This window comes from Myotis daubentonii, chromosome 15 (assembly GCF_963259705.1).
Source record: "Myotis daubentonii chromosome 15, mMyoDau2.1, whole genome shotgun sequence".
Lineage (NCBI taxonomy): Eukaryota > Metazoa > Chordata > Mammalia > Chiroptera > Vespertilionidae > Myotis > Myotis daubentonii.
In genome coordinates, this window is record NC_081854.1 from 51,974,878 (window position 1) to 51,999,286 (window position 24,409).

Sequence of the window (24,409 nt, forward strand, 5' to 3'; positions counted from 1 at the left end):
ATCAGGGCACATGCCCGGGTTGCGGACTCGGTCCCCAGTCGGGGGGTGCAGAAGGCAGCCAATGGATGATTCTCTCTCATTGATTTTTCTGTCTCCTCCCCTCCTCTCCACCAATGGATGATTCTCTCTCATTGATTTTTCTGTCTCCTCCCCTCCTCTCCAAAAGCAATAAAAATATTTTTAAAAAAATAAGGCTCATGACAATGACAGAGTGTTTTATAGCCAGAAATCCATGTTTAGAGAAGAAATATGAAAACTCAGTTTCCCCTTGGGAGGACAAGGCGGTGCTTCTCCATCTTTAACCCGCATACTGAGTTCTTTTATATATATATATATATATATATATATATATATATATATATATATATATATTTGATTTTCTAAAACATTTAATTTTAAATGATCATCTTTAATAGTCTCTTTAATAAGCTTGATCTGAAAATTGTGAAGAAAAATGTTGTATGTCCTCCAAAACTACTCTAAAATGCAGCATGCTTTTCTTGAGTTTCTTTTATTATTTATTACACTGAGACATCCAAGATCAGCTTAGCATTTTTTTTTTCTTGGTGCTATACAGGTCAGAATCAATAGAGTAGGGCTGCTAAAATCTAGCTGCAACACAGTCTTCACATTCATTTTAAATGTCATCTTCAGATTAAAGCAAAGCAGACAGAGAAGCAAGAAAAGTGTGATAACATGTGAGTTCCTGAAATGCCATTTAGGGGAATTAAAATCCTAAATTTGTCTTACCCAGGACATTCAAAAACCTAATGCTCTTTAAGCAGCAAGCAATAAAGCCGTATGGGAGGCACAATCTTGTTATTGGTATGTCAAAATTATCTAGGAAATTGGCTGACAGTAAAAGAAAGAGTCTTTTCTTTTCCCGCAGATGGAGTTTTACAAATATTTGTTTCCAAGGACATCATTAGGCTTCTGCATTCAGTGCGTGCAGACCACGCCAAGGGGATCTTATCCTCGGGGCTCTGTGTCCCCTGGCTGGGGAGCCTTCCTTGGGCTTTTATCTGTTTTCCCGTGGATTGTAGCGGAGCCCGTGCGCCCCCTGCGAGTCGTAACTGTCGAGGTGCGGGAGCTGGGCCCACTCGGGCGGGTGGGTGGCCGTGATGTACACGAAGCACTGCAGGCGCCTTTCGGCGGCGGGGGGCTCCTCGGGGGCGCCCTCGGGCTCGAGCACCGCGACGCTCACCCGCACGCGCTGGTACAGGTCCGGGCAGCCTTCGAACTCATCGAGGAAGCGCAGCATCTGCTCGTCCACAGCGTAGATCTCCCCGAACACGCGGCGGCCGCGCCCCGGCAGGTTCAGCAGCCGCGGAATGTTATGCTCCCCGGCGATCACCAGGGGGAACGGCTCCACCGTGCGGCCCCGGCCCCGGAAGGTGGCGCAGCCGTTGGTGGCGTCCAGCAGGACCTTGTGGTTGGGCTGGCCTCGCTTCAGGGTCCCGTACACGAACACGTCGGCCATCGGGCAGGCCTGGAGGCAGAATGAGCCAGGCCTCCGCCGAATGAGCCGATCGGGGAACTCGGTTAGCCGCCCGGTCCCGGTCCCGGGCCGGCCCTCCCCGTCCTCCTGTCCCCACCGCCCCGCACCCCGCGGGCAGGGCCGGGACGCAGCCCCGGAGCAGCGCGCCGCGCAGGGACGGACGAACCGAGTCCCCGGGCCCGCGGGGCAGCCGCGCAGACCGGCGGCGGGGCAGCTCCGGGTCCTCGGCTCGGCCCCAGCCCGACCCTCACCTGCTGCAGAGCGCGGCGCCCGAGGGCCGCAGACCGAGCTCTTAACGGCTTAGGGCACAGATTCGGATTCGCTGGGTCTGGGTGGGGCCTGGGGTCTGCAGCCGAGGCTCCCAGTGCCGCCCGGGCTCTGGCTCCGGGACCAGACCTTCAGGAGCAGGGACTGGTGGGGTCTCAGCACTGCCCTGACACCGTAGGAACTCAGGGAACCCGTTCACTTCTCTGAACCCCGCTTTCCTCACCTCTAAAGTCGGGATGAGGGTGTCCACCTTGTCGATGTCGATATTCTGAACCTTAAAGACAAACGGCCCAATTCTGGGACGCGCCTGGAAGAAAGCAGGGGTTATGTTGGTCAGCTCTCTCCAGGAAGGAGTGTGCCACTGCAGTTTCTCCCTTTGGCCACTGGAGGTCACCATTGTGTAACGTCTGCTTTTGGAAGTGAGGCGCCCAAGCCTCAGAGTGACCCCAGGCCTCTGAGTCAGCAGGGCTCCTGGTGATCCCACTGCTGCCTAGAAATTCTAAGTGAAATCCCTACACCCGGGCAGGGCCTCGGGTCTGGAGGGGGACTCAGACCAATCCATCACAGAAACTAGCAGTTGTGGGTAGACTAACAGTGTGCTAGGTGGAGGTTAGATATTGCAAATCCAGATTTGGTAACAATTCACTGCTAAGATACAATGAAAAAATTTCTAAAAAAAAAAAAAAAATATATATATATATATATATATATATATATATATATATATATATATATATATATATATATAAAGGGGCGTGCCCTCCTAGTTGCTAGATGGTATGCTGGCAGGTTCACAAATCACTCAGTAAAGCCAGTAGATCTTCAAAATAAAATTTTCAGTCGGTGTGGCAGAAGGCCAAAGAGTGTCGCCAGGAAGACAAGCAGACACGCTGTCCTTCAAACACTGCGTTTCCTGGGGGAGAGGGTGCCAGGAGCCGGTCCATCCTTGCTGTTTCAAGGCACCTGGCATATATGGCATACTGTTCTTAATATGTTTGCTCACCTTCTTGGCACTATGTGTTTTAACCAAGGTCACCTCTCTGAGAAAGGTTGTTTCCCCAGGTAGGGATTTTCCCCTGAAATTAGGGAGGGAATAAAACCCCTTAACTAAGTGCCAGGCGGGTAATTAATCACTTTAACTACGAACAATCATGCTTAAGCTACATAATCTTTACTCCCTGGAATGGAGATAAGAAACGCCCTAACCTTTGGAATAGAGATTGATAGGATTGGAATCAACTGGTATAAATACAGATGTAACAAGACAACAGGACACAGAACCTAGACACAGAACCTAGAGACAGAAGAACTTCGCTGGAGAGAACATGGCAAAAGATCCTGGACAGAAACTGGCCACAGAACCTAGAGACAGAACCTAGCGAGAGAACATGGCAAAAGATCCTGGACAGAAATTGGCCACAGAACCTAGAGACAGAACCTAGTGAGAGAACCTGGCTGAAGAACCTAGAGACAGAACCTGGCTACAGAACCTGGATAGAACATGACAAGAGAACCTGACTAGAACCTGGTGACTGAACCTGGCTGGAGAACCTGAACAGAACCTAGCTGGAGAACCTAGCAAGAGAACATGGACACAGAACCTGGCTGGAGATCCTAGCCAGAACTTCGCTGGAGATCCTGACCAGAACTTGGCTAGAGATCCTGGCTAGGCTGCTGATCAACTGAACGCTGTCTCCGTGCCATTCCTTCTTCGCCAACTCCGTCCACACCTTTGGGGACCCCTGGACCTGCTGGGGTTGGACCCCAGCAAGAGGGGAGGGAAGGGAGACAGGCACAGGACCCACCCATTTGGTCATTTTTCCATTAAAAATGAAACCCATGTATTTCCACTCCAACATGCAAGGAGCACGGACATGCTCACTCCATCCTGACACCAAGCTGGAAAGCCATCAACTCTTAGATCGGTAAGATACGTCAGGTTAGGTGTACCTGGAAGGGAAGGAGCAAGCGCTGCAGACAAATAATGCAGCAGAGACTCACCAGCAGAACCCTCCACGGGAACCAGTGCCAGGGTGCGGAAGCCGGAACTATAATCGATGACCTGCTGCAGGCTCACTCAGGCAAGTCAGAGATACAAGCTCCTGGGGACCCAGTCATAGCGGGTGGGGAGGTGGCCACACTTTACCTCCCGGAGCTCCATCAGGCTCTCACTGTAAACAGAAGAATCCCCTTCGTGCTTCTGGCAGAAGGATAAAAGGAACTACTTTGAAAAGTGCCCTAGCATTCATTCCCTTCTTCATAGGATCTGTCCTCAGGAGAAGTGGGGTTTTATCAGAACTTAACTGACCTACGGGCAGGGGAAGACCCAACTCCAGCCAGCTCTAGCCCTCCAGCTGGGGGACAGGGAGTCCCCAGCTCCAGCCCGCTCTAGCCATCTGGTGGGACTGGAAGGGGAACTGAGAGGCACATGTGAAGTTCACCTGCAGAATGCAGGCTCGCTGAAAGACTGATCGGATCATCGGGCTGTAGAACACTGCCCCGGCCTCCACACCCTACCACCACCTCAGTAAAGGCCCAGCAGTTCCTTTACCCAGGATATTAAGTCCAGCCATCAAGAAAAAATTGTGAGGATGTATCGGGTTAAATAAAGTGTATTATTAAAATTTCTTTAAATTGTGAAAAATAAAGAAAAAATTGTAAGACATACTAAAAGGCAAAACAAAACAAAAACCAACCCACAAAAAAACAAAACAAAAAAAAACCAAAAACACAGTTTAAAGAGACAGAGCAAACATCAGAGCTAGGCTTCTTGCAGGGATGTTGAAATTATCAGACCAGGAATTAAAAAAAACTCTGATTAAAATGCTAAGGGCTCTAATTGGCAAAGTAGATGGGCAATGGAACCAGACAGGTGGAAATTCTAGGAAAGAATCTGAGTCTCAGGATATTTCAACACTGAAAAGCAAATAGAAAAAAAAAGTCAAAAAAAGAACAGAAAAGAAACAACTACTGAAAGAGTAACTACTTTTAGTAGAGACAAGGACTGAAAGAGTAACATATGTATAATGGGAATACCAGAAGGAGAAGAGAGAAAGGAACAGAAAATATATTTGAAATAATACTGGCTGAGAATTTCCCCAAAATTAATGTCAGACACCAAACCACAGATCCAGGAAGCTCAGAGAAAATCTAGCAGGATAAATGCCAAAAAATATGACACATAGTCATTAAAAAAATTTTTTTAGAGCAAAGATAAAGGGAAAAAAACTGAAAGAAGCCAGGACATACATACATACATACATACACAAACAAACAATACACTTTACTTATAGAGAAGCAAAGAATTACATCTGACTCCTCAGAAACCATATAACCAGAAGAGGGTTGAGTGAAATATTTTCAAAGGTGAGAGAGAAAAAACACCAACCTAGAGTTCTGTGGTCCGTGAAATGATTCAAAAGTGAAGGAGAAATGAAGACAGTCTCGGACAAACCAAAATTGAGGGGGAAAATTTGAGGGAATTTGTTGCCAGTAGATTTGCTTTGAAAGAAGTGTCTAAAGAGCCTGGCCAATGTTGCTCAGTGGTTGAGCATTGACCTATGAACCAGGAGGTTATGGTTCAATTTCCCATCAGGGCACTCCGTGTTGTGGGTTAGATCCCCAGTGTGGGGCATGCAGGAGACAGCCAATCAGTGATTCTCTCTGATCATTGATGTTTCTATCTCTCTCTCCCTCTCTCTTGCTCCCTGAAATCAATAAAAATATATTAAAACAGCAACAAAAAAGAAGTGTCTGAAGAAGTTCTTTAGAGAGAATGAAAATGAGATAAAGAAGATATCACAAAAAAAAAAAGATATCACAATAATAAAACAAGAAAAAAGTGCTTTGAAAAATGAACAAAATAAAATCTAGCACCACGAAATTACAAGTGTGACAACCAAATTAAAAAATAAATTAAGCCCTGACTGGTTTGGCCTGCGGACTGAAGGGTCCCAAGTTCGATTCTGGTCAAGGGCATGTACCTTGGTTGTGGGCACATCCCCAGTGGGGGGTGTGCAGGAGGCAGCTGATTGATGTTTCTCTCTCATCAATGTTTCTGGCTCTCTGTCCCTCTCCCTTCCTCTCTGTAAAAAATCAATAAAATATATATTTTAAAAAAATAAAATAATTAATTAAAAGAAGAGTTGAAAAGTTAAGAAAATTTCCCAGAAGAAAAAAAAAAGCAGAAAAGACTAAAGAGATGGAAAAAAAGAGATAAGATAACTAGAGTTTCAACTCAGGTCCAACATCTGTCTAACTAGAACTCCAGAAATAGGGAACAGAAAAAAGGGGGGGCTAAGAGCGGGGAGGAAAGAAGGAAAATATTATCAAAGAAATAACTCATGAAAAGTTCCCAAAACTGAAAGAGATGAGTCTCCATACTGAGGCCAGTACATTGAATTTTAAGAGCTGCACACTGGAAATAAAGAGAATATCAAAGATTTTCTGAGATGGTAAGGGATGGGGGGAGGAGGGGGAATGGCGAGTGGGGTGGAGAGAGGCGGAGGGGAGGCGTGGGGGCCAGGAGGGGAAGAGGCATTCCTCTTAGCATCCTTGCAAGCTAGAAGATAGCAATGCCTTCAGAATTTTAAGTGAAATTTTTCTACCTAGATTTCAGTATACAACCAAACTCTCAATCAAGTGTGAGGCTAAAATAAAAATATTTCCAGGTAAGCATGGGAGTATATAAATGCAGCCTTTCTTAGAAAGTCACTGGGGAACATGCTTCCACAAAACAGAGCTGTAAAGGAAGAAAGCAGAAGGCAAAGCATCCAGGAAGCAGAGTCAGCTTCACAAGAATGACCTATGAGGGTGGTTCCAGAAAGGCTGCTGGGCAGCCGACCAAAAGGTAGCCACTCAGTTGTCGCAGGAATATGGAGAGCTACAGAAGAAAGTTCTCCAGGGGAAAAATGAAACTCGCCTGGCCGGGTAGCTCAGTTGGTTAGAGCATTGTCCCGATATGCTAAGGTTGCAGGTTCAATCCCTGGTCAGGGCACATACAAGAGTCAACAAATGAATGCATAAATAAGTGGAACAACAGGTCTCTCTCTCTCTCTCTCTCTCTCTCTCTCTCTCTCTCTCTCAATATCAATCAATAAATAATAATAAAAAAAGAATCAGCCCTAGCTGGTTTGGCTCAGGGGATAGAATGTCGGCCTTCAGACTGAAGGGTCCCAGGTCCAATTCCAGTCAAGGGCACATGCCTGGATTGTGGGCTCGGTCCCCAGTGGGGGGCATGCAGGAGGCAGCCCATCAGTGATTCTCTCTCATCATTCATGTTTCTCTCTCTCCCTCTCCCTTCCTCTCTGAAATCAATAAAAATATATTTTTAAAAAGAATCAACCGATGAATATGTAAATAGATGAAACAACAGGTCAATGTTTCTCTCTTTCTTTTTTTCTAAAAAAAAGAATCAATATCTTTTTTAAAAACCTACATATATGAGTAGTTTGATGTTTGAAGCTTATAATTATTATTAAATATGAATTGAATGTCTACTATAGACCATGTTCTAATCTAGCTTTTCTGCGTATGATGAGGCCTTAGGCCAGTGATGGCGAACCTATGACATGCGTGTCAGAGGTGACATGCGAACTCATTTTTTTGGTTGATTTTTCTTTGTTAAATGGCATTTAAATATATAAAATAAATATCAAAAATATAAGTCTTTGTTTTACTATGGTTGCAAATATCAAAAAAATTCCATATGTGACACGGCACCAGAGTTTAGTTAGGGTTTTTCAAAATGCTGACACGCCGAGCTCAAAAGGTTCGCCATCACTGCCTTAGGCAGTCCTCCTCGGGTCTTGATTTCCTGATCCGTAGATTACAATGTTTGCTGTGGCAGAGACTGCCTGGGCCTTTCCCCATTCTTTGATAACCATAGAGCTTGTGAAACAATAGAAGATAGACATATGCTGCCAGCAGCTCCTGGCACAGAGCTGCTGAAACCCTCGCGATTTCCTAGTGGAAAGAGTGCCTTTGTTCTAATGCAGCAACTCCCGGTGGACTGGACTCCTGGACAGGGCTGGTCCTGAGGGAGACCAGGCCAGGAAGAGAAGCTTGGGATTTTCAGACCCATCCTCCGTCCTGTCCTCCGGGCAGCGGGGAGGAGAGAGGGGCTGGAGATTGAGCTAATCATTGATCCTGCCTGCGTGGTGGAGCTGCCATAAAAGTCCTGAGTGCCTGGCTGGGAGCGTCTGAGCTAGTGAACACAGCCAGGTACTAGGAAGGTGATGCACCCCAGCCGCACGGGGACAGAAGCTCCTGCCCCCGGGTCCCTTCTGTTCCTCCCTTGATGTACCTACGCCTTTATCTGGCTGTTCATCTGTATCCTTTATCCTTTGTAGCAAACCGGCAAACGCGTTTCCCTGAGTTCTGTGAGCCATTCTAGCAAATTATTGACATACTTTCCCCCGCCCTTTATTTATTTATAAAGGGTTTTTAATTTATTTTTAAAAATATATTTGTATTGATTTCAGAGAGGAAGGGAGAGGGAGAGATAGAAACATGAACGATGAGAGAGAATCATTGATCGGCTGCCTCCTGCATGCGCCACACTGGGAATTGAGCCTGCAACCCGGAATCGAACCGTGACCTCCTGGTTCACATAGGTCGATGCTCAACCACTGAGCCATGCCGTCTGGGCAATTTTTTTTTTTTTTAATTTACTGATTAGAGAGAGAGAGATTGATTTGCTGTTTCGAGTATCCATGCATTCACTGGATTCCTGCATGTGCCCTCACAGGGGATCGAACCCACCACCCTGGTGCATCCGGACAAAGCTCCAACCAACTGAGCTACTCGGCCAGGGCCCCACCCTGCATTTTATTTTATTTTATTATATATTTTATTGATTTCTTACAGAGAGAAAGGGAGAGAGAGAGAGAGAGAGAGAGAGAGTTAGAAACATCGATGGGAGAGAAACATCAATCAGCTGCCTCCTGCACACCCCCCACTGGGGATGTGCGCAACCCAGGTACATGCCCTTGACCGGAATCGAACCTGGGACCTTTCAGTCTGCAGGCCGACGCTCTATCCACTGAGCCAAACCGGTTTCGGCTGCATTTTATTTTATTTATTTATTTATTTATTTATTTATTTATTTTTAAATATATTTTATTGATTTTTCACAGAGAGGAAGGGAGATAGAAAGTTAGAAACATCAATGAGAGAGAAACATCGATCAGCTGCCTCCTGCACATCTCCCACTGGGGATGTGCCCGCAACCCAGGTACATGCCCTTGACCGGAATCGAACCTGGGACCTTTCAGTCTGCAGGCCGACACTCTATCCACTGAGCCAAACCGGTTTCGGCTGCATTTTATTTTATTTATTTATTTATTTATTTATTTATTTATTTTTAAATATATTTTATTGATTTTTCACAGAGAGGAAGGGAGATAGAAAGTTAGAAACATCAATGAGAGAGAAACATCGATCAGCTGCCTCCTGCACATCTCCCACTGGGGATGTGCCCGCAACCCAGGTACATGCCCTTGACCGGAATCGAACCTGGGACCTTTCAGTCTGCAGGCCGCCGCTCTATCCACTGAGCCAAACTGGTTTCGGCCACCCTGCATTTTAAATAGAAGAAGGAAGAGGAGAAGAAAAAAGGAAGACGAAAGAAAGAAAGAGAGCGAGGAGGGGGAAGGAAGGAATAGAAAGGGAGGAAAAAAGGAGGAAGCAGAATTTTAAAATTAAGAGCTGTTACACAAAAAACTCTGGACATCCAGTTTCCCTGAGAAACTGGACTTTCTAGTACCACTGGTCCTCAGTCCTGCTTGGGAAGCACCGGCTACGGCTGATGGACCCCGTGTTCCAGTTACTACAGCTTCTCTCATGTACGCGATGGTCCCTGTTTGGCCCTGGGGACATAGAGGGTTTGGAGCCCTGCAATTAACCTCCAACTAAACCAGCCAATCCCAACCCACTCCCATGCTTTCCTGCAACCTCGCATCCGCCCTGGGGCTCCAAAATGCCCATGAGAGAGCAGGTGCCAGCTGTCCCGCCAGCTTCTGCCCAGAAGCTCAGGCTGGCAAAGGGGATGGGACTGGCCAGGAACAACCACCAGACCAGGGCTGTGTAGCGAGTGAGGGGAGGTCGCTGAGCCTCCCAGCTGCACCAGGAGCTTTAGGCATTCACTGACACCAACAACCTCCTGCCTGTCTGGCTGCTGTGGTTAACAGAATGGCTGAGTCTGTCTTCTCTTAAGCCAGGCCTCTGGGCACCAAGTATATCAGCAAAAGGGAGGCTTCTGGGTGCTGTGGTGTGACAGCTGGACCCCAAGTGACAGGAACCAGTGACCAATCATCCTGCTGAACCGCATTCCTGATCAACAAGAGTGAACTCCCGAACCTAGATATCCTTTGATGTTTAAAATTCAAAAGTCTAAAATGCGTTAGGAATCCTTCCTTCTTGAGCAAAAAATAGCTCATAAATGTAACTGAATCTTTCCTTGCTGATTTGAGATCTGGTAGAGAGCGCCTTTCGCCCACAAGTCGTTTTTTTTTGTTTTGTTTTAAATGTGTTTTTACTGATTTCAGAGAGCGGAAGGGAGAGGGAGAGATAGAAACATCAATGATGAGAGAGAGTCACTGGTCAGTTGCTTCCTGCATGTCCCCTACTGGGGATCGAGCCTGCAACCCGGGCATGGGCCCTGACAGGGAGTCGAACCATGGTCTCCTGGTTCATAGGTCGATGCTCAATCACTGAGCCACACAAGTCATCTTTAAGCATCTATAGCAGTGGTTCTCAACCTTGGCTGCACATTAGAATCCCCTGGGAATCTTTTTAAAATCCTGATTTCTCGGCCTCATCCTCCGGAAATTCTGTTTCTTTGTTACTAATGTTGTGGCTTCACCCCATAATAAAGGAACAGAATTTCCGGAGGATGAGGCCCAGAAATCAGGATTTTAAAAAGATTCCCAGGGGATTCTAATGTGCAGCCAAGGTTGAGAACCACTGCCCTAGACAGATAGATAATGGGAATAGAGCACAGGAAATGGATAGGTGTGAGTTTGAATCTCGGTTTTACCACTTGCAGCTGGTGGGATCTTACATCCTTATTGAGCATTTACTATGCACGCAGCCCTGTGCTCAACACTTCCCACGCATTGTCTCATTTGCTCAGTGAGCTCTAAAAGCATTGCAAAAGAAATCCCAGGGCAGGCCCTCTGCCTCCTGAGCCTGAATTTCTACATCTGCTGAGTGGTAACGAAAATAGCATCAGACAGGTTTGCTGGGTGGATGAAGTAAGCTCAGTGCTGGAGAGCTCTCATCGAGGGCGAGGGCCAGCTGGGGCCTGGGTGTGTGCACAGCGGGGGTGGTGGCCAGGACAAGTCACTCTACCCAAGAGTATCCTGCCGAGGTGCTCTGCTGGGAAGACAGGTTTTGGTTTTAGGGTTTTTCTTCCTTTTTAAATTCTTGTCCCCCCCCCCTCTCCCCTTCCTTTTTAAAAAAAATCATTTTAAAGGGAGCTTATGGTTGGTTTTGGCTTCCAAGGCAAGCAGGCTGCTCCCAGCCTGCATGGATCCTGCCTGCCAGGAGCTGAAACCTAACTTCACAGTTTAATTAAGATGAGAGAGAAGTCTTCCAAGGCCCAGCCCAGCGTTAAATGAGCGTGCTTCCTCTCTTCTCTGCTTGCCGGCCCCTAGGCCCCTCGCAGGGTACAGGCCCTAAGGAAAGAATCGCTCTGGCAGTCTGCTTGCTGTGCAGCCTCATACAGGTCTCTTTCCCCCTCTGGGCCTCAGGGTCCCTTCCTTTCCATGGGAGGATTTGCCGGGGTCCTTCTGAGTTGGAAACCCCACGGTTCCCGGTGGAATTCACCACCACCTGTCCTTCAGGGCCCTTCCCAACCCCAAACCTATTACAAAAGGCTGACAGGGCTGAAGGCGGGCCAGGGACCAGCTACAAGAACGAGGCAGCTTCGGTCCTCAGTTGAAGACCCTCCAACACAAAGGGAAGCTAACCTCCCTTGCCAATACAGGCCTCCTGGGGGTAGGGGCAAGGGAGGCCAAGCAGCTGGCCTGTTTCCTGGCCCCCAAGACCTGCTACATAATTTGTGGGGCCCTTGTTCAAAAGTGATTAAGAATTCAAGGCAGCAGAGTAGTCAACCAATAGGGAGAGCCTTCCAAACACACGCCCCTGTGTGACTGCCCAGGTCACAGCGCCATGGAGCTGGCCCCGCCTGGCCACCCTGGGACATGGTACCAGAAGATCACTTTTAAAAAATATGTATTTTTAAAAATATATTTTATTGATTTTTTACAGAGAGGAAGGGAGAGGGAGAGTTCGAAACATCGATGAGAGAGAAACATCGATCAGCTGCCTCTTGCACACGCCCCACCGGGGATGTGCCCGCAACCAAGGCACATGCCCTTGACAGGAATCGAACCTGGGACCCCCCAGTCCGCAGAACGACGCTCTATCCACTGAGCCAAACCAGTTAGGGCTAAAAAATATGTATTTTTTAAAATTGATTTCAGAGAGGAAGGGAGAGGGAAAGAGAGATAGAGACATCAATGAGAGAGCATCATTGACAGGCTGCTTCTTGCACACCTACCACTGGGGATCCAGCCCGCAACTCGGGCATGTGCCCCAACCGGGATGGAATCATGACCTCCTGGTTCAAAGGTTGACACTCAACCCCTGAGCCACGCGGCCAGGCTATAAAAAAATATTTTTTTAAAATAATAATAATGATAATAATAATGCCTCCTTCCTGGATACTGAGCAAGCTGTTCAGAGTAGTGGCTAAGAGTCAGACTGCCGGGTTCAAATCCCAGCTCTCCCATTTCCCAGCTACATGACCTTGCCCAAGTTCCTTTACATGTCCAGTGCCTCCCTTCCCTCATCTGTCACACAGGATGCCAGTCATAGGACCTACCCCATAAGGTTGTGGAAGGGATGAAGGAAGCGAATACACACCAAGCACTAGGATCTTGGGAGCACTCGGTGTGAGCTATCTGACCATCATTCCTGAGCCAGCTGCCAAGATCAGACTGTTCCAGGACAAGGAGATGAGCCTGAGGCAGAATAACCAGGTGGGACGTGACCCAGAGCAGGCGGAGAGATGAGCAGGATCATGGGGGTCATAAGCCATGGGAAGGATTCTATTGGAGGGGTTTCAGCAGGAGAATGGGATTTGGGGGAGGGAGGGCAGAGTAGAAGGAGGGAGACCAGCAGGGCCTGTTGTGCTGGTCCAGGCAGAGATGACAGTGACACGTGGACTAGAATGAAAGCATTGGAAATGGAGATCAATGGAAAACATTGGAATATATTTGGAGGGTAGAGCTTGACCTTGATCCTTACCCCCCCCTACCCTGCTTCCCTGTCTGTAAGGAAGGCTAATCTGAAAGATGTCAACTTCTCTGAGATTCTGGGTTCATCCTGCAGGAGACAGTATGCCAGGTGGCTTGGAGGGTAGGCTTGGATGTAGCACCAACCTGGGTTTGAATTCTGGCTCTGCCACTGACTGGCTGTGTGGCTTTGAGCAAGCTCTTTCACCTCTCTCTGTGCCTCAGTTTCCTCATCTGTAAAATGGGAATGTACACAATGGTACCTGTTCCACAGGGTTAGGGTGATACAGGAGACAATGAGTGTGAAGGGCTCAGAGCAGGGCCTGGCACAGTGAGCACTGCATCATGGTTAGCCATTACCACTGTTACCATCAAGAGGGGGCTCTCAGGCCAGCTGGTGCGGCTCGGTGGTTGAGCATCGATCTATGAACCAGGAGATCAGGGTTCGATTCCCGGTCAGAGCACATACCCGGGTTGTGGACTTGATCTCCAATGTGGGGCGTGCAGGAGGCAGCTGATCAATGATTCTCTTTTATCACTGATGTTTCTCTCTCTCTCTCTCCCTCTGCCTTCCTCTCAGAAATCAATTTTTTAAAATTACATGTGATCAATTTAAAAATTATATATACCTGGTAGATTAAGAGGGGGCTTCTCAGCCCGTATATGTGTCCTGTTTCAGAGCTTTGGAGTGAGAAATGGAATGAGCAGCTGGAAGATGATACTTTGACCAACTTTGGTTACGACCACGGCCTCCTTGGCAATGAGTGAGTCCCGTCTCCTTCCAGTCCTTGGCGCATCTACTGCGGAGGCACGTGGCTCTCTGCCCTCCTTAGGCCAGAAGCAGGCGAAGCCACCAGGCAGGCCAGTTTAGCTTGATCAGGGGTAACCGATCCAGCAGGAAATGGGGTGTCTGCCATGCAATGGCGGTGAGTCCAGGGAGCCCACACCCTCTCTGCCTGACTCTGCTCTCTGCCCACAGCCTCTGAGCCGCCGTCAACGCCTCCTGCTGCTCTGAGGGTGCCTGCAACTTCTGCGGTGACACAGGGGACAGCGGCTTCACTACCGTGAGTCACCCTCTCCCCTTCCAATGAGGGTTGGAAGGAGGGCACCCCTCTCCTCCTCAGCTGGCCACAGAGAAAGGAAAACGGGGAGGGTAGGGGAGCTCAGAGCCCCAGGGCACAGTGCTGTATACACACACACACACACATACACACACACACACTCCCAATTCAGTTTATAGGAACCCGGTGAGGCAGGCAGATTGGTGGAGTCCACGGTGTTGTCTGTGAGTGGTTGAGCATCGACCTATGAACCAGGAGGTCACGGTTAGATCCCCAGTTGTGGGGCGTGCAGGAGGCAGCCGATCATTGCTTCTCTCTCATCACTGATGTTTCTATCTCTCTCTCCCTCTCCCTGCCTCTCTGAAATCAATAAAAAAATATATGTTTTTTAAAAATCTTATTTCTGGGGGAAATAGGTGAAGGTGGTCAAAAGGTACAAACTCCCAGTTATAAAAGGAGTAATTCTGGGGATGTAATGAACAGCATGGTGACGATAGTGAACAATACTGTGCTGTATATTTCAAAGTCGCTGAGTGAGTCGATCTTAAAAGTTCTCATCACACACAAAAAATTAACTATGTGCAGTGATGGATGTTTACTAAATTTATTGTGGCTTGGCTGGTGTGGCTCAGTGGTTGAGCATCAACCAGAGGTCACTGTTGATTGCCAGTCAGGGCACGTGCCCGGGGGTTGCCAGCTCGATGCCCAGTAGGGGCCGTGCGGGAGGCAGTCAATCCATGATTCCCCCTCATCATTGATGTTTCTATCTTTCTCTCCCTCTCCCTTCCTCTCTGAAATCAATAAAAACACATTTTAAAAAAATCAAATTGGTGTACTGCAGACTTAGTTTTATTGTTCAGAATAGGTACTCGTATCCCCATCTTTCAGGAAAACAAACTTACTCTTGGGCCTTCCAGCCAATGAAAGGCAGCCTGGGGACTAGAATTCAGACTGTTTTGTGTCCTAGGGCAGGCTTTGTCTCCTTGGTGGTACAGTATCTCAGAGGGCCCCTCAACCCTGTCCCTACCCTGCCCTAATCAAGAAGAAACCTACAAAGCCACAGGAGGCAGATAGATAGGCCCGGATCCACATCCGAGATAACATTCTCTCCGCCTGGGGCTGTCCTCAGTTCCTCCTGCAGTATTTGCTGTCACAGCCCCCAGTCTCTTCCTCTCAGGGGGGTGTGCATATCTGAATGCAAAAGACTGAGAGTTAGTCGAGGGCTTTGATTTCATTACAAAAGTGAGTTGTGCAAACTTTAGCACTGTATGATTTTTAAAATTTATTTATTAGCTCTAATAGTTTTTTTTTTCTTTAATTAAACTTATTGAGGTCTATGGCCATACCACCCTGACATACCCAGTCTGTCTGGGATGTGAGACGGTGAAGGCTGTGCCCTATGTTTTGGAAATAATTATCGTGAAAGAGAAAACCACAGGCCCAACATGGAGTCACTTATGCTAAAGCCTGTGACGTGAAACCAAGACTGAATACCTGACACTAAACTGCAGTTTCTAACTTCTCCAGGAATGTACTCCTCATTGATCAGCCTGGAGTTTTCTGGTCAGTATGAGGGGGTAACGTGTCAGTGGGTCCTCCCCAGGAAGCTGAGGTATGAGGGAAGGTAACCTTGCCTGAAACAATCCTTTCTTTTCTTTGTTTGAAATTGATCTTAGAGAGAGGAAGGGAGGAGAGAGAGGGAGAGAGAAACATTGATGGGCTGCCTCCTGCACACCCCCTACTGGGGATCAAGCCTGCAACCCGGGGATGTGCCCTGACCGGGAACTGAACTGGTGACCTCTTGGTGCATGGGAGGAGCTCAACCAACTGAGCCACACCTACCAGGGCAATCCTTTCTTTTCTTTTGCTAATAACTTTCTTGTCCCACCCAGTTTCTGCCCATAATAGCCTTCCATCCTGTTCTCATTGAACAGCTTCTCCAGGGCTCTATACTTGCAGGATGGGATGCTGCATGATTCGTGAATTGCTCAATGAAGCCAATTACATCTTCCAATTTGCTGGATTGCCTTTTTGTTCTTTAATATCATTATGTACAGATAATGCTTCTCAACACCTTTTTAAAAAAATATTTGTATTGATTTCAGAGAGGAAGGGAGAGAGAGATAGAAACATCAACGATGAGCCCTAACCGGTTTGGCTCAGTGGATAGAGCGTCGGCCTGCGGACTGAAGGGTCCCAGGTTCTATTCCGGTCAAGGGCATGTACCTGGGTTGCGGGCACATCCCCAGCGGGGGGTGTGCAGAAGGCAGCTGATCGATGTTTCTCTCTCATCGATGTTTCTAACTCTCTATCCCTCTCCCTTCCTCTCTGTAATAAATCAATAAAATATATTTTAAAAAAAAGAAACATCAACGATGAGAAAGAATCATTGATCAGCTTCCTCCTGCACACCCCCTAGTGGGGATCGAGCCAGCAACCCAGGCATGTGCCCTGACCAGGAATCGAACCCAGGACCCTTCAGTCCCCAGGCTGACGCTCTGTCCACTGAGCCAAACCAGCTAGGGATTCTCTCCACCTTTGCAACTAGTCCAACCCACATCATCTCTGGCCTGGACTATTACAACATCCTTCTAATTTGGAGAGTCCTGCCGCCACCCTCACTCTCCTAGAGTCTCTCCTTGCAGCCGCCTTTCAAAACTAGGTCAGCTCATATCCTCAGCTCAGAATTCCCTATGGCTGCGCTTTTTACCAGGATGAAAGCCACAGCCCTCACCACGGCCCACAGGGCACCACAGTTCTGGCTCCTCTGACCTCATATTCTATACTCTCTTCCTCCACCACTGCTCTGCTTCAGGCTCATCTGCAGACTCCCCAAACTTCAGCCTCAGGGCCTTTGCATATCCTGGTCCCCTGCTTGGAACCCTCTGCCACCAGATCTCTGCCTGGCTTCCCCCCTCCCTCCATTTAGGTCTCTGCCTAGATCCTCTACCAGAGAGGTCTCCCCAAACAAACACAGCTGCCCAACCCTCCAGCAGGGCTGCTTCTGTTTCATTACCTTTCACAGCACCTTTACTACCCACATTACTTATTTATTATTGCTAATCCCCCCTTAAAATGCAAGATCGATTTCGAAAGAAACAGAGATTTGTTGTTCCACTTATTTATGCACTCACTGGTTGACTCTATTTTTTTTTTTTTTTTAATCCTCACCCGAGGATATTTTTTCCATTGATTTCTAGAGAGAGTGGAAGGGAGGGAGGGAAGGAGATGGAAAGGAGGGAGGAGAGGGAGAGAGAGAAACATCAATATGACAGAGACACATCAATTGGTTGGCTCCTGCACGTGCTCCTACCCAGGGCTGGAGAACCTGCAATAAAGGTACGTGCTCTTGACTGGAACTCGAACCTGAGACCGTTCCGTCCCTGGGCCGACACTTTAGCCATGGAGCCAAACTGGCCAGGGCTATTGATTCATTCATTCTTCTTCTTTTTTTAAATTTAAATTCTTTAGTTTAAAGTATTACATATGTCTCCTTTTGCCCCCATTGATCTCTCCCCGGCCACTCCCACCCCCTTACTGTCTGTCTCCATTGGTTACGTTTATGGTTGATTCTTGCATGTGACCTGACTGCATGCAGATCAAACCCAAAACCTTGGTGTATCTGGATGATGCTCTAACCAACTGAGCTACCCCACCAGGGCCTCCAATATCTGCTGAACAAAGAAATGGACGGGAGAGAGGCACCTATTGCAATTGGAAGCCGAGACCGACCCGGGGAGCAAGCCTCTGCTTCCAATTGCAGTAGATGCGTCGGCTCCAGTCTAAGTGGCGACTTCTTGCTGGGTGGAAGGCAGGGTGGAAAAGGGACCCCCCGCGTCCCAGGTCCCAGTGCCTCAGAACAGACCGGCCTCCTGGGCATCCTCAGCGGCTGCTCCCCGCAGGTCCCAGGTTAGTCCTCAGTGCCAGGGCCCCTTTCCACCTGGAAATGCTGCGCAACGACCTCTGAGCCCTTGTCCACAGCAGGACACTGACCTTTCTTGCAAATTCCTGGGTGGAGGTTTGTGGAGGCCCCCGAAGCAGCCAGGGAGGACATGGTGGCCCCAGGGGAAGGGAGAACGCTGAGGAGGCCTGGGTGGCGGTGGGGGGTAGGAATGGGCACCCTGGGGAAGAGTGGGTCCCAGTGCCCTCCAGGGGGGCTGGCACTGGACAGATTCTGCCTGGGAGTAGAACAGCCCGGTCCGCAGGAGGGGGGCTGGAGAGAAGATCAAAGCCCAGGTATTTCTTTAGGGAAAGGAAGAAGGAGACTTTGTCCCTCCAGCTATCTAGAGCTGAGCTCCACCCAGATCACATCAAAAGGACTTTATTAGCATTTAAATGTGATCCAATCTCTCCATCTTAAAAAAGAAGAAAGGAAAAAACCCTCCCTTCTCCTCCAGCTACGGCTTCCCTCTCTCAACTGGGATGCCCACTCCAATCTGGCTTCTGCCCCCTCCCTCCTCAAAAATGATTTCACAGCCCTATCACACAGCCCAAGGCCTTGTCAATCCCCTCCTCGCTCCACTGCTCAAAAGGGCCCTGGGTTCCTTTCCAGTCAAGGGCACTTACCTTGGTTGCAGGCTCATCCCCATCCCTGGTGAGGATGAGTGTGGGAGGCAACCAGTCGATGTGTCTCTCACAACATGGATGTTTCTCTCTCTCTCTCCCCCTCCCTCCCTCCCTCCTTCCCATTCTCTCTAAAAATCAATGGAAAAATTCCTTGGGTGAGGATTAACACACACACACACACACACACACACACACACACACACGCACACACGCATACAAACACACTGAGTCATGCAGTCCTCCCGGCCTCTGGTCCCTACTCAGCCTCCAGCAGAACTGGGCCCCAGGGGCTAGAGGGCTCCCAGGAGCTGGAGACCATTCCTTCCTTAACCAGGGGCATAAGCACAGCTCTGAAGGCTCCCCCAGGGCCACCCGCTGGGCACTGACTCCATTCTCCACCAGCACAGCTTTGGCCTGGGGGGGGGGGGGCACTCAATTTCTCCATTCTGGTGAACCACAGGCACCTTCAACCCAAAACTGAACTCATGAACTCACCATCTCTGCCCCCAAACCTGCTCCTCCAGTTTCCCTGCTTCATGGCGGGGAGGCACCCATTGGCAGACAATCCACTTCTTCTCCTTCACCTTTCATATTCCACCCGTGGCCAAAGCCCTACACTTCTACCTCCCACCTCTCTGGGCTCCACTCGCCTCTATTCTCAAGGCCACCACCTCTCCTGGGCTCCTGTAGTAGCTTCCTGGTTAGTCCCCCAGCAATTTCTTCCGCTGGGCACCCAACCCTTCAAACGCTTCCCAGAGTCCTTAGGATCCAGGGTTGACCCTGAAGGCAGGGGCGGGGAGGCGGGGGCAGGTCGCTGGATACCTCTGGGCTCCAGCCTTCCTGGTCTTTCAATTCCTCAAAGATGCCTAAAGATACGAGGATCAGAGGCTTAGCTCTTGGCTGGAATATACCCCCCCCCCCCATCAGGTTCCCAGATGGTGCAGCTGCTGCTGGTCAGGGGACTACGCTTGGAGAACCACTGCTCTACAGAAACAGATGCTATCAAGACAACTAGTCCTCTTTGGCCTCTCTCTCCTGTGCATAAGGCTGAGGACCCATGGTGCCCCACACTGACCTGCTCAGGCTCCTTCTTGGGAATTTCCTCAGCTGTTGGTAGGGTTTCCCAGAGGCTGGAGTCTCCCATTCCCCAACCCCAATCTGCTTCTCTCATTTTCCTTTTCCAGGAGAGAATGTAAGACCTCGAATGTAAACTCAGCTGGAAAACACCGAACACACAGCAGTGTCCTGAGAGCCTCACTGACTGATAACACCCTGCTGCACGGGGCATCACATCGCCTGGTGGGAAACCATCTGGTTACTGACTACTGGGCCCTTGAACATAACAGCTGGGAGGTCACCTAGGCTGGGGGCTTTCCAAAGCACAGCTTAGGGCGGTGGCTGAGAATGTGAGCTGGGAGTCAGCTTGCTCTGCCAGGACTGGGGATGTGGCCTAGGGCAAGTAAGTGACTCACCTCTCTAAGCCTCACTGTTATGATCTGTAAAATGGGGCATATAACTCAGTCTCTAGGTCCCAGGGTCCTGAGTTGTGGATGAGATAAAGCATGCAGAGTTGTACTTTTAGACTAGATTGTTTGACTTAAAAAACAACAACTCATGCATAGAAGAATTCCAGGGCCCCACAATAAGTCCATGGCTTCCTAGAAGTTCACAGTCCACAATCTGGGAGCCACGTAATGCCTGTCCAGCATCATCAAAACAGTGAAGAGGGAATAAGAGATTCAGGTCCTAGCCGGTTTGGCTCAGTGGATAGAGCGTCGGCTCGGCCTACGCACCGAAGAATCCCAGGTTCGAGTCTGGTCAAGGGCACATGCCCGAGTTGCAGGCTCGATTCCTAGTAGGGAGGGTGCAGGAGGCAGCCGATCAATGATTGTCATCATTGATGTTTCCATCTCTCTCTTCTTCCTTCCTCTCTGAAATAAAAAAATATATATTTAATAATAAAAGAGTTCAGGGAGGGGAAGTGACTTTTCTAAGGTTACTCAGAGAATTAGGGCCACAGCCCAGTTTAGGTCTTGGGTTTTGGGATTTCTCCGCAGGCTTTTTGTAATATGCATGCCTAGATGTCCTCTCCTCAACACAGAGCCATCAAAGTCACACCGAAGCCCACGTGCCCAGGGAGTCAGAAGGCTTGGCAGCGGTACGGCGCTGGGAAGAGATCAGAATTTAGAGTTAGGCTGTCCGTGAGTGGCTTTGGCTAGGACAGAGATCAGATGGTCGTCAAAACTACTGTAAATTGTAGTCACTGCCTCATCTGATACATGGGACTGGAAAACAGGAACACGGAATAGTAAGGTCCTGTATTTCTGCTCACCCTTCTCCCCGGCATCTCCAAGCATTTTGGAACATAACTTGCACAGATCTCAACGTCTCTAAGTCCTTTTTCTTCTAGGTATTTTTACCTCCACCCCAACCCAACTCCCTAAAGCTGTTGTTTCCCGGCACCTACATTTCCCTCTCCAGGCTATTTTAGGAAACACTGAAAAGCGTTTATCAAGCTCTTCCAGAATCTTGGATGCACAATTAACTGAGGACTGGAAGCAGGTGAGTAATTAACAGCTGTTTCTAAATATGTTTGAACCTCAGGGCACATAACTGCTGAGTTAAAAGGTGATTCTGTGAATCCTTCGTGAAGGTCTCTAGTAAAATAGTTGGTCTGGCTGTGATTTCGAACTACGTCATTCAGCAAAATGACAGAAAGTGCACCAGGCGATTTCCATACCCTTTCCAGTTTGTAAGCAGTCTCTTTGCTTTCCAGCAAGGATACACACCGCCATGAATTCATTCATTCTTTCTTTCTTTCTAATTCTTTCTTTCTTTTATCTATCTATCTATCTATCTATCTATCTATCTATCTATCTTTTTATCCTCACCCACGGATATGTTTTTTTTAAATTGATTTTAGAGAGAGGAAGGGGGAGAGGGAGAGAGAGAGAGAGAAACATTGATGTGACAGAAATATCCATCATTGCCTCCAGGGGGATCAAACACACAACCTAGGTATGTGCCCTGACCAGGAATCAAACCTGCAGCCTTTTGATGTACTGGAGGAGCTCCAACCAACTGAGCCACCTGGCCAGGGCATGCCACCATGAATCCTAAACACACAGTTGAAGGACTTTGATCTTCAGCCGACTGTGGAATCCTGCAAGTGTTTGGTTAAGGCCCCAAGGCAGGTGAAATCCTGGAATGTTGTTGGTGCAGCTCTAGGGGAGGGGCTGGCAGTGGGCTCCAGGGTCTCTCGGAGCAACATCAGTATAAAGTGGCAAAGCACTTTGCTGGCCAAGACAGGCTGAAGTGGGTAAAGGCAACTCAGCTTTATCTCAACACATCTTGTTTTAGGAGATCTGCATTTGAGACCTGAACTAGTTGTAGAATGACAGAGTTGACCTTGGATAGTTGACCTTTATGGGTATCACATTCTGTGCGTTTTTTAAAAACAAAATATTTTAAGTTACACAAATAAAACATGAATAGATCCTCTTTGTAAAAAGTTCAAAGAGGACAGTAACATATGGAATAAAAAGCAAAAGTTCCCTTTACCCTTCCTCATTCCACTTCCCTCCCCCGGGATAACCATTGGTGTTAGTTGTGGTGTTCACAGGCTGATGCTCTATCCACTGAGCCAAACCAACTAGGGCTATCTATAGAGGTTTTAGCAATTTCACACCGCAACAATGAATAGATGGGCCTTATTTCTCATCCTTGGTCTGTTTAAGGGGCCTTTTACCAGTAACATTATAATGTTGTTAAGTCCATTTCTCCTGATTTCTCAACATTTCTTTGCTCATATGTCTACCATGTGCCAGGCACAGTGCTAGGTGCTGGGAATACAGCTAGGAATGAGACTGAAGGAATCTTTGCGCTCCCTATATGTGGGGTTCCTGAGTCTCATTCAGTTGCTGAAAACACAAGACACTCAGTAAATATTTGCTGAAAGAGTTGGCCTCTAACCAAGGAAAGACAGGTATAAAAAAGTATATTTAGCCGAAACCGGTTTGGCTCAGTGGACAGAGCGTTGGCCTGCGGACTGGGGGGTCCCAGGTTCGATTCCGGTCAAGGGCATGTACCTGGGTTGCGGGCACATCCCCAGTGGGAGATGTGCAGGAGGCAGCTGATGGATGTTTCTCTCTCATCGATGTTTCTAACTCTCTATCTCTCTCCCTTCCTCTCTGTAAAAAAATCAATAAAAAATATATATATTTACTGGGGGATAGGGGAGGCTAGGGGACTGTCTAGGGCGGGGGGATAAAATGGATACATATGTAATACCCTTTGTAATACTTTAAGCAATATATATATATATATATATATATATATATATATATTTAAAAAAAAAAGTATATTTAGGTGAAATAAGCCAGTCACAAAAAAGACAAATAGTGCACGATTCCAAAGTATCTGAAGTACTCAAACTCTATTAGAAATAGAAAGTAGAACAGTGTGTTCCAGGAACTGGAGGAAGGAAACAAATTTTTTGTTTGTTGTTTTTTCGCACTACTTTTTATTTTTGGAGAGAGAGAAAAGAAGAGAAAGAAACGTTGATTTGTTATTCCACTGATCTATGCAATTCATTGGATAATTCCCGTATGTGCCCTGACTGGAACCGAACCTGGAACCTTGGGGTACCCAAAGGAGGATCTAACTAATTGAACTACCCAGCCAGGCCTAGAGTTTTAGTTTTACAACACGAACAAGTTCAGTTGCACACCAATATGCATGTAGGTAACACTAATTAATGTATGGTATACTTGAAAATGGTTAAGATGGTAAATCTTATGTTGTGCTTTTACCACAATTAAAGAAAAAAGGTATTTTTAGGCACAAAAGGTAGTGCTTCTGAGCCTAGCCTTAGAATGGGAGGTGGTGTTGGTGGGGGGATGATGAGGAGGATAGGTTTTTTCAAAAGTTATGACCATAAAACCCTACCATCTACTATATATAATACATTATAGCCAAAGATACGTTCCTGTGCTTTTCCCCTGAGAGTAAAGAGCGTAGGTATCTTTTCTGATATCACTTACAAGTCGTAAGCCAAAAAGAGAGGTTAGCTTCCAACCTCTCTGTAATGCATCCCTTCTTTAACAGGCAAAACTAGAAGAAAAAGTTGTCTTGATGTAAAGTGGCGCCTAGGAGACTACATTTCCCAGCATGCAACTGCTCCCCCTAGGGCGCCGTAAGTGACGGAAGAAGAGACATACCTTTTGCGACAGGAGTCCGGCGGGCGGGGGGCCAGGGGGGCATCACTAATGTATCCCGGGATGCCGAGCGTCACCCCTTTTAGTTACAGGTTGGCTTGCTTTTTGATGGCTGGTGTTCCACGCCAGGGGGACCCGAGGGGAGGGGAATGTTTAAGCGTGGGAAGCCCCGCAGTCTGCTGGACTTGACACTTCGAAAGAGGTAGGAGAGTGACGGAAGGAGGTTCCCCTCGAACTCAAACTAGTTCCCGCGCAGAGTGGCGAGGGTTTTACGGGGGCTCCCCCCCGCCCCTTATTTATTGTTTCTCGGGGCAGGTGGGAAGTCGGAGAAGCCCCAAATCGAAGTTCTGCGCGTCTTCCCATTGGCCCTCGGTCGGGGCGCAGGCGCGAAGGCTCCGATTCGGTCCCTGGGGACTGGCGAGCGGCCATTGGCCCGAGCCCGCGGAGTCGGCGCCTGGATTGGTCGTTGCTAGCAGGAGCCTGGTTTCTTCCTTAACTTCG

The 24,409-nt window shown here is 48.1% G+C and overlaps 1 protein-coding gene across 3 annotated transcripts; it reads right to left on the reverse strand.

Moving 5' to 3' along the window:
- Window positions 1-403: 403 nt before the first annotated feature.
- LOC132217524 (gamma-glutamylaminecyclotransferase-like) lies at window positions 404-24,396 on the reverse strand. 3 transcript variants are annotated; one of them, XM_059667903.1, is made up of 4 exons: window positions 23,912-24,396; window positions 3,767-3,936; window positions 1,989-2,072; window positions 404-1,489 (listed from the first exon to the last, which is right to left on the reverse strand). In XM_059667903.1, exon 4 carries the CDS (start codon window positions 1,478-1,480, stop codon window positions 1,019-1,021), a length of 462 nt encoding a protein of 153 aa, XP_059523886.1. In that variant the 5' UTR covers window positions 1,481-1,489; window positions 1,989-2,072; window positions 3,767-3,936; window positions 23,912-24,396; the 3' UTR covers window positions 404-1,018. The 3 variants fall into 3 exon arrangements, with proteins under 3 accessions (XP_059523886.1, XP_059523884.1, XP_059523883.1); XM_059667901.1 differs by lacking the exon at window positions 3,767-3,936; XM_059667900.1 differs by lacking the exons at window positions 3,767-3,936; window positions 23,912-24,396 and adding an exon at window positions 3,571-3,633.
- Window positions 24,397-24,409: the final 13 nt, after the last annotated feature.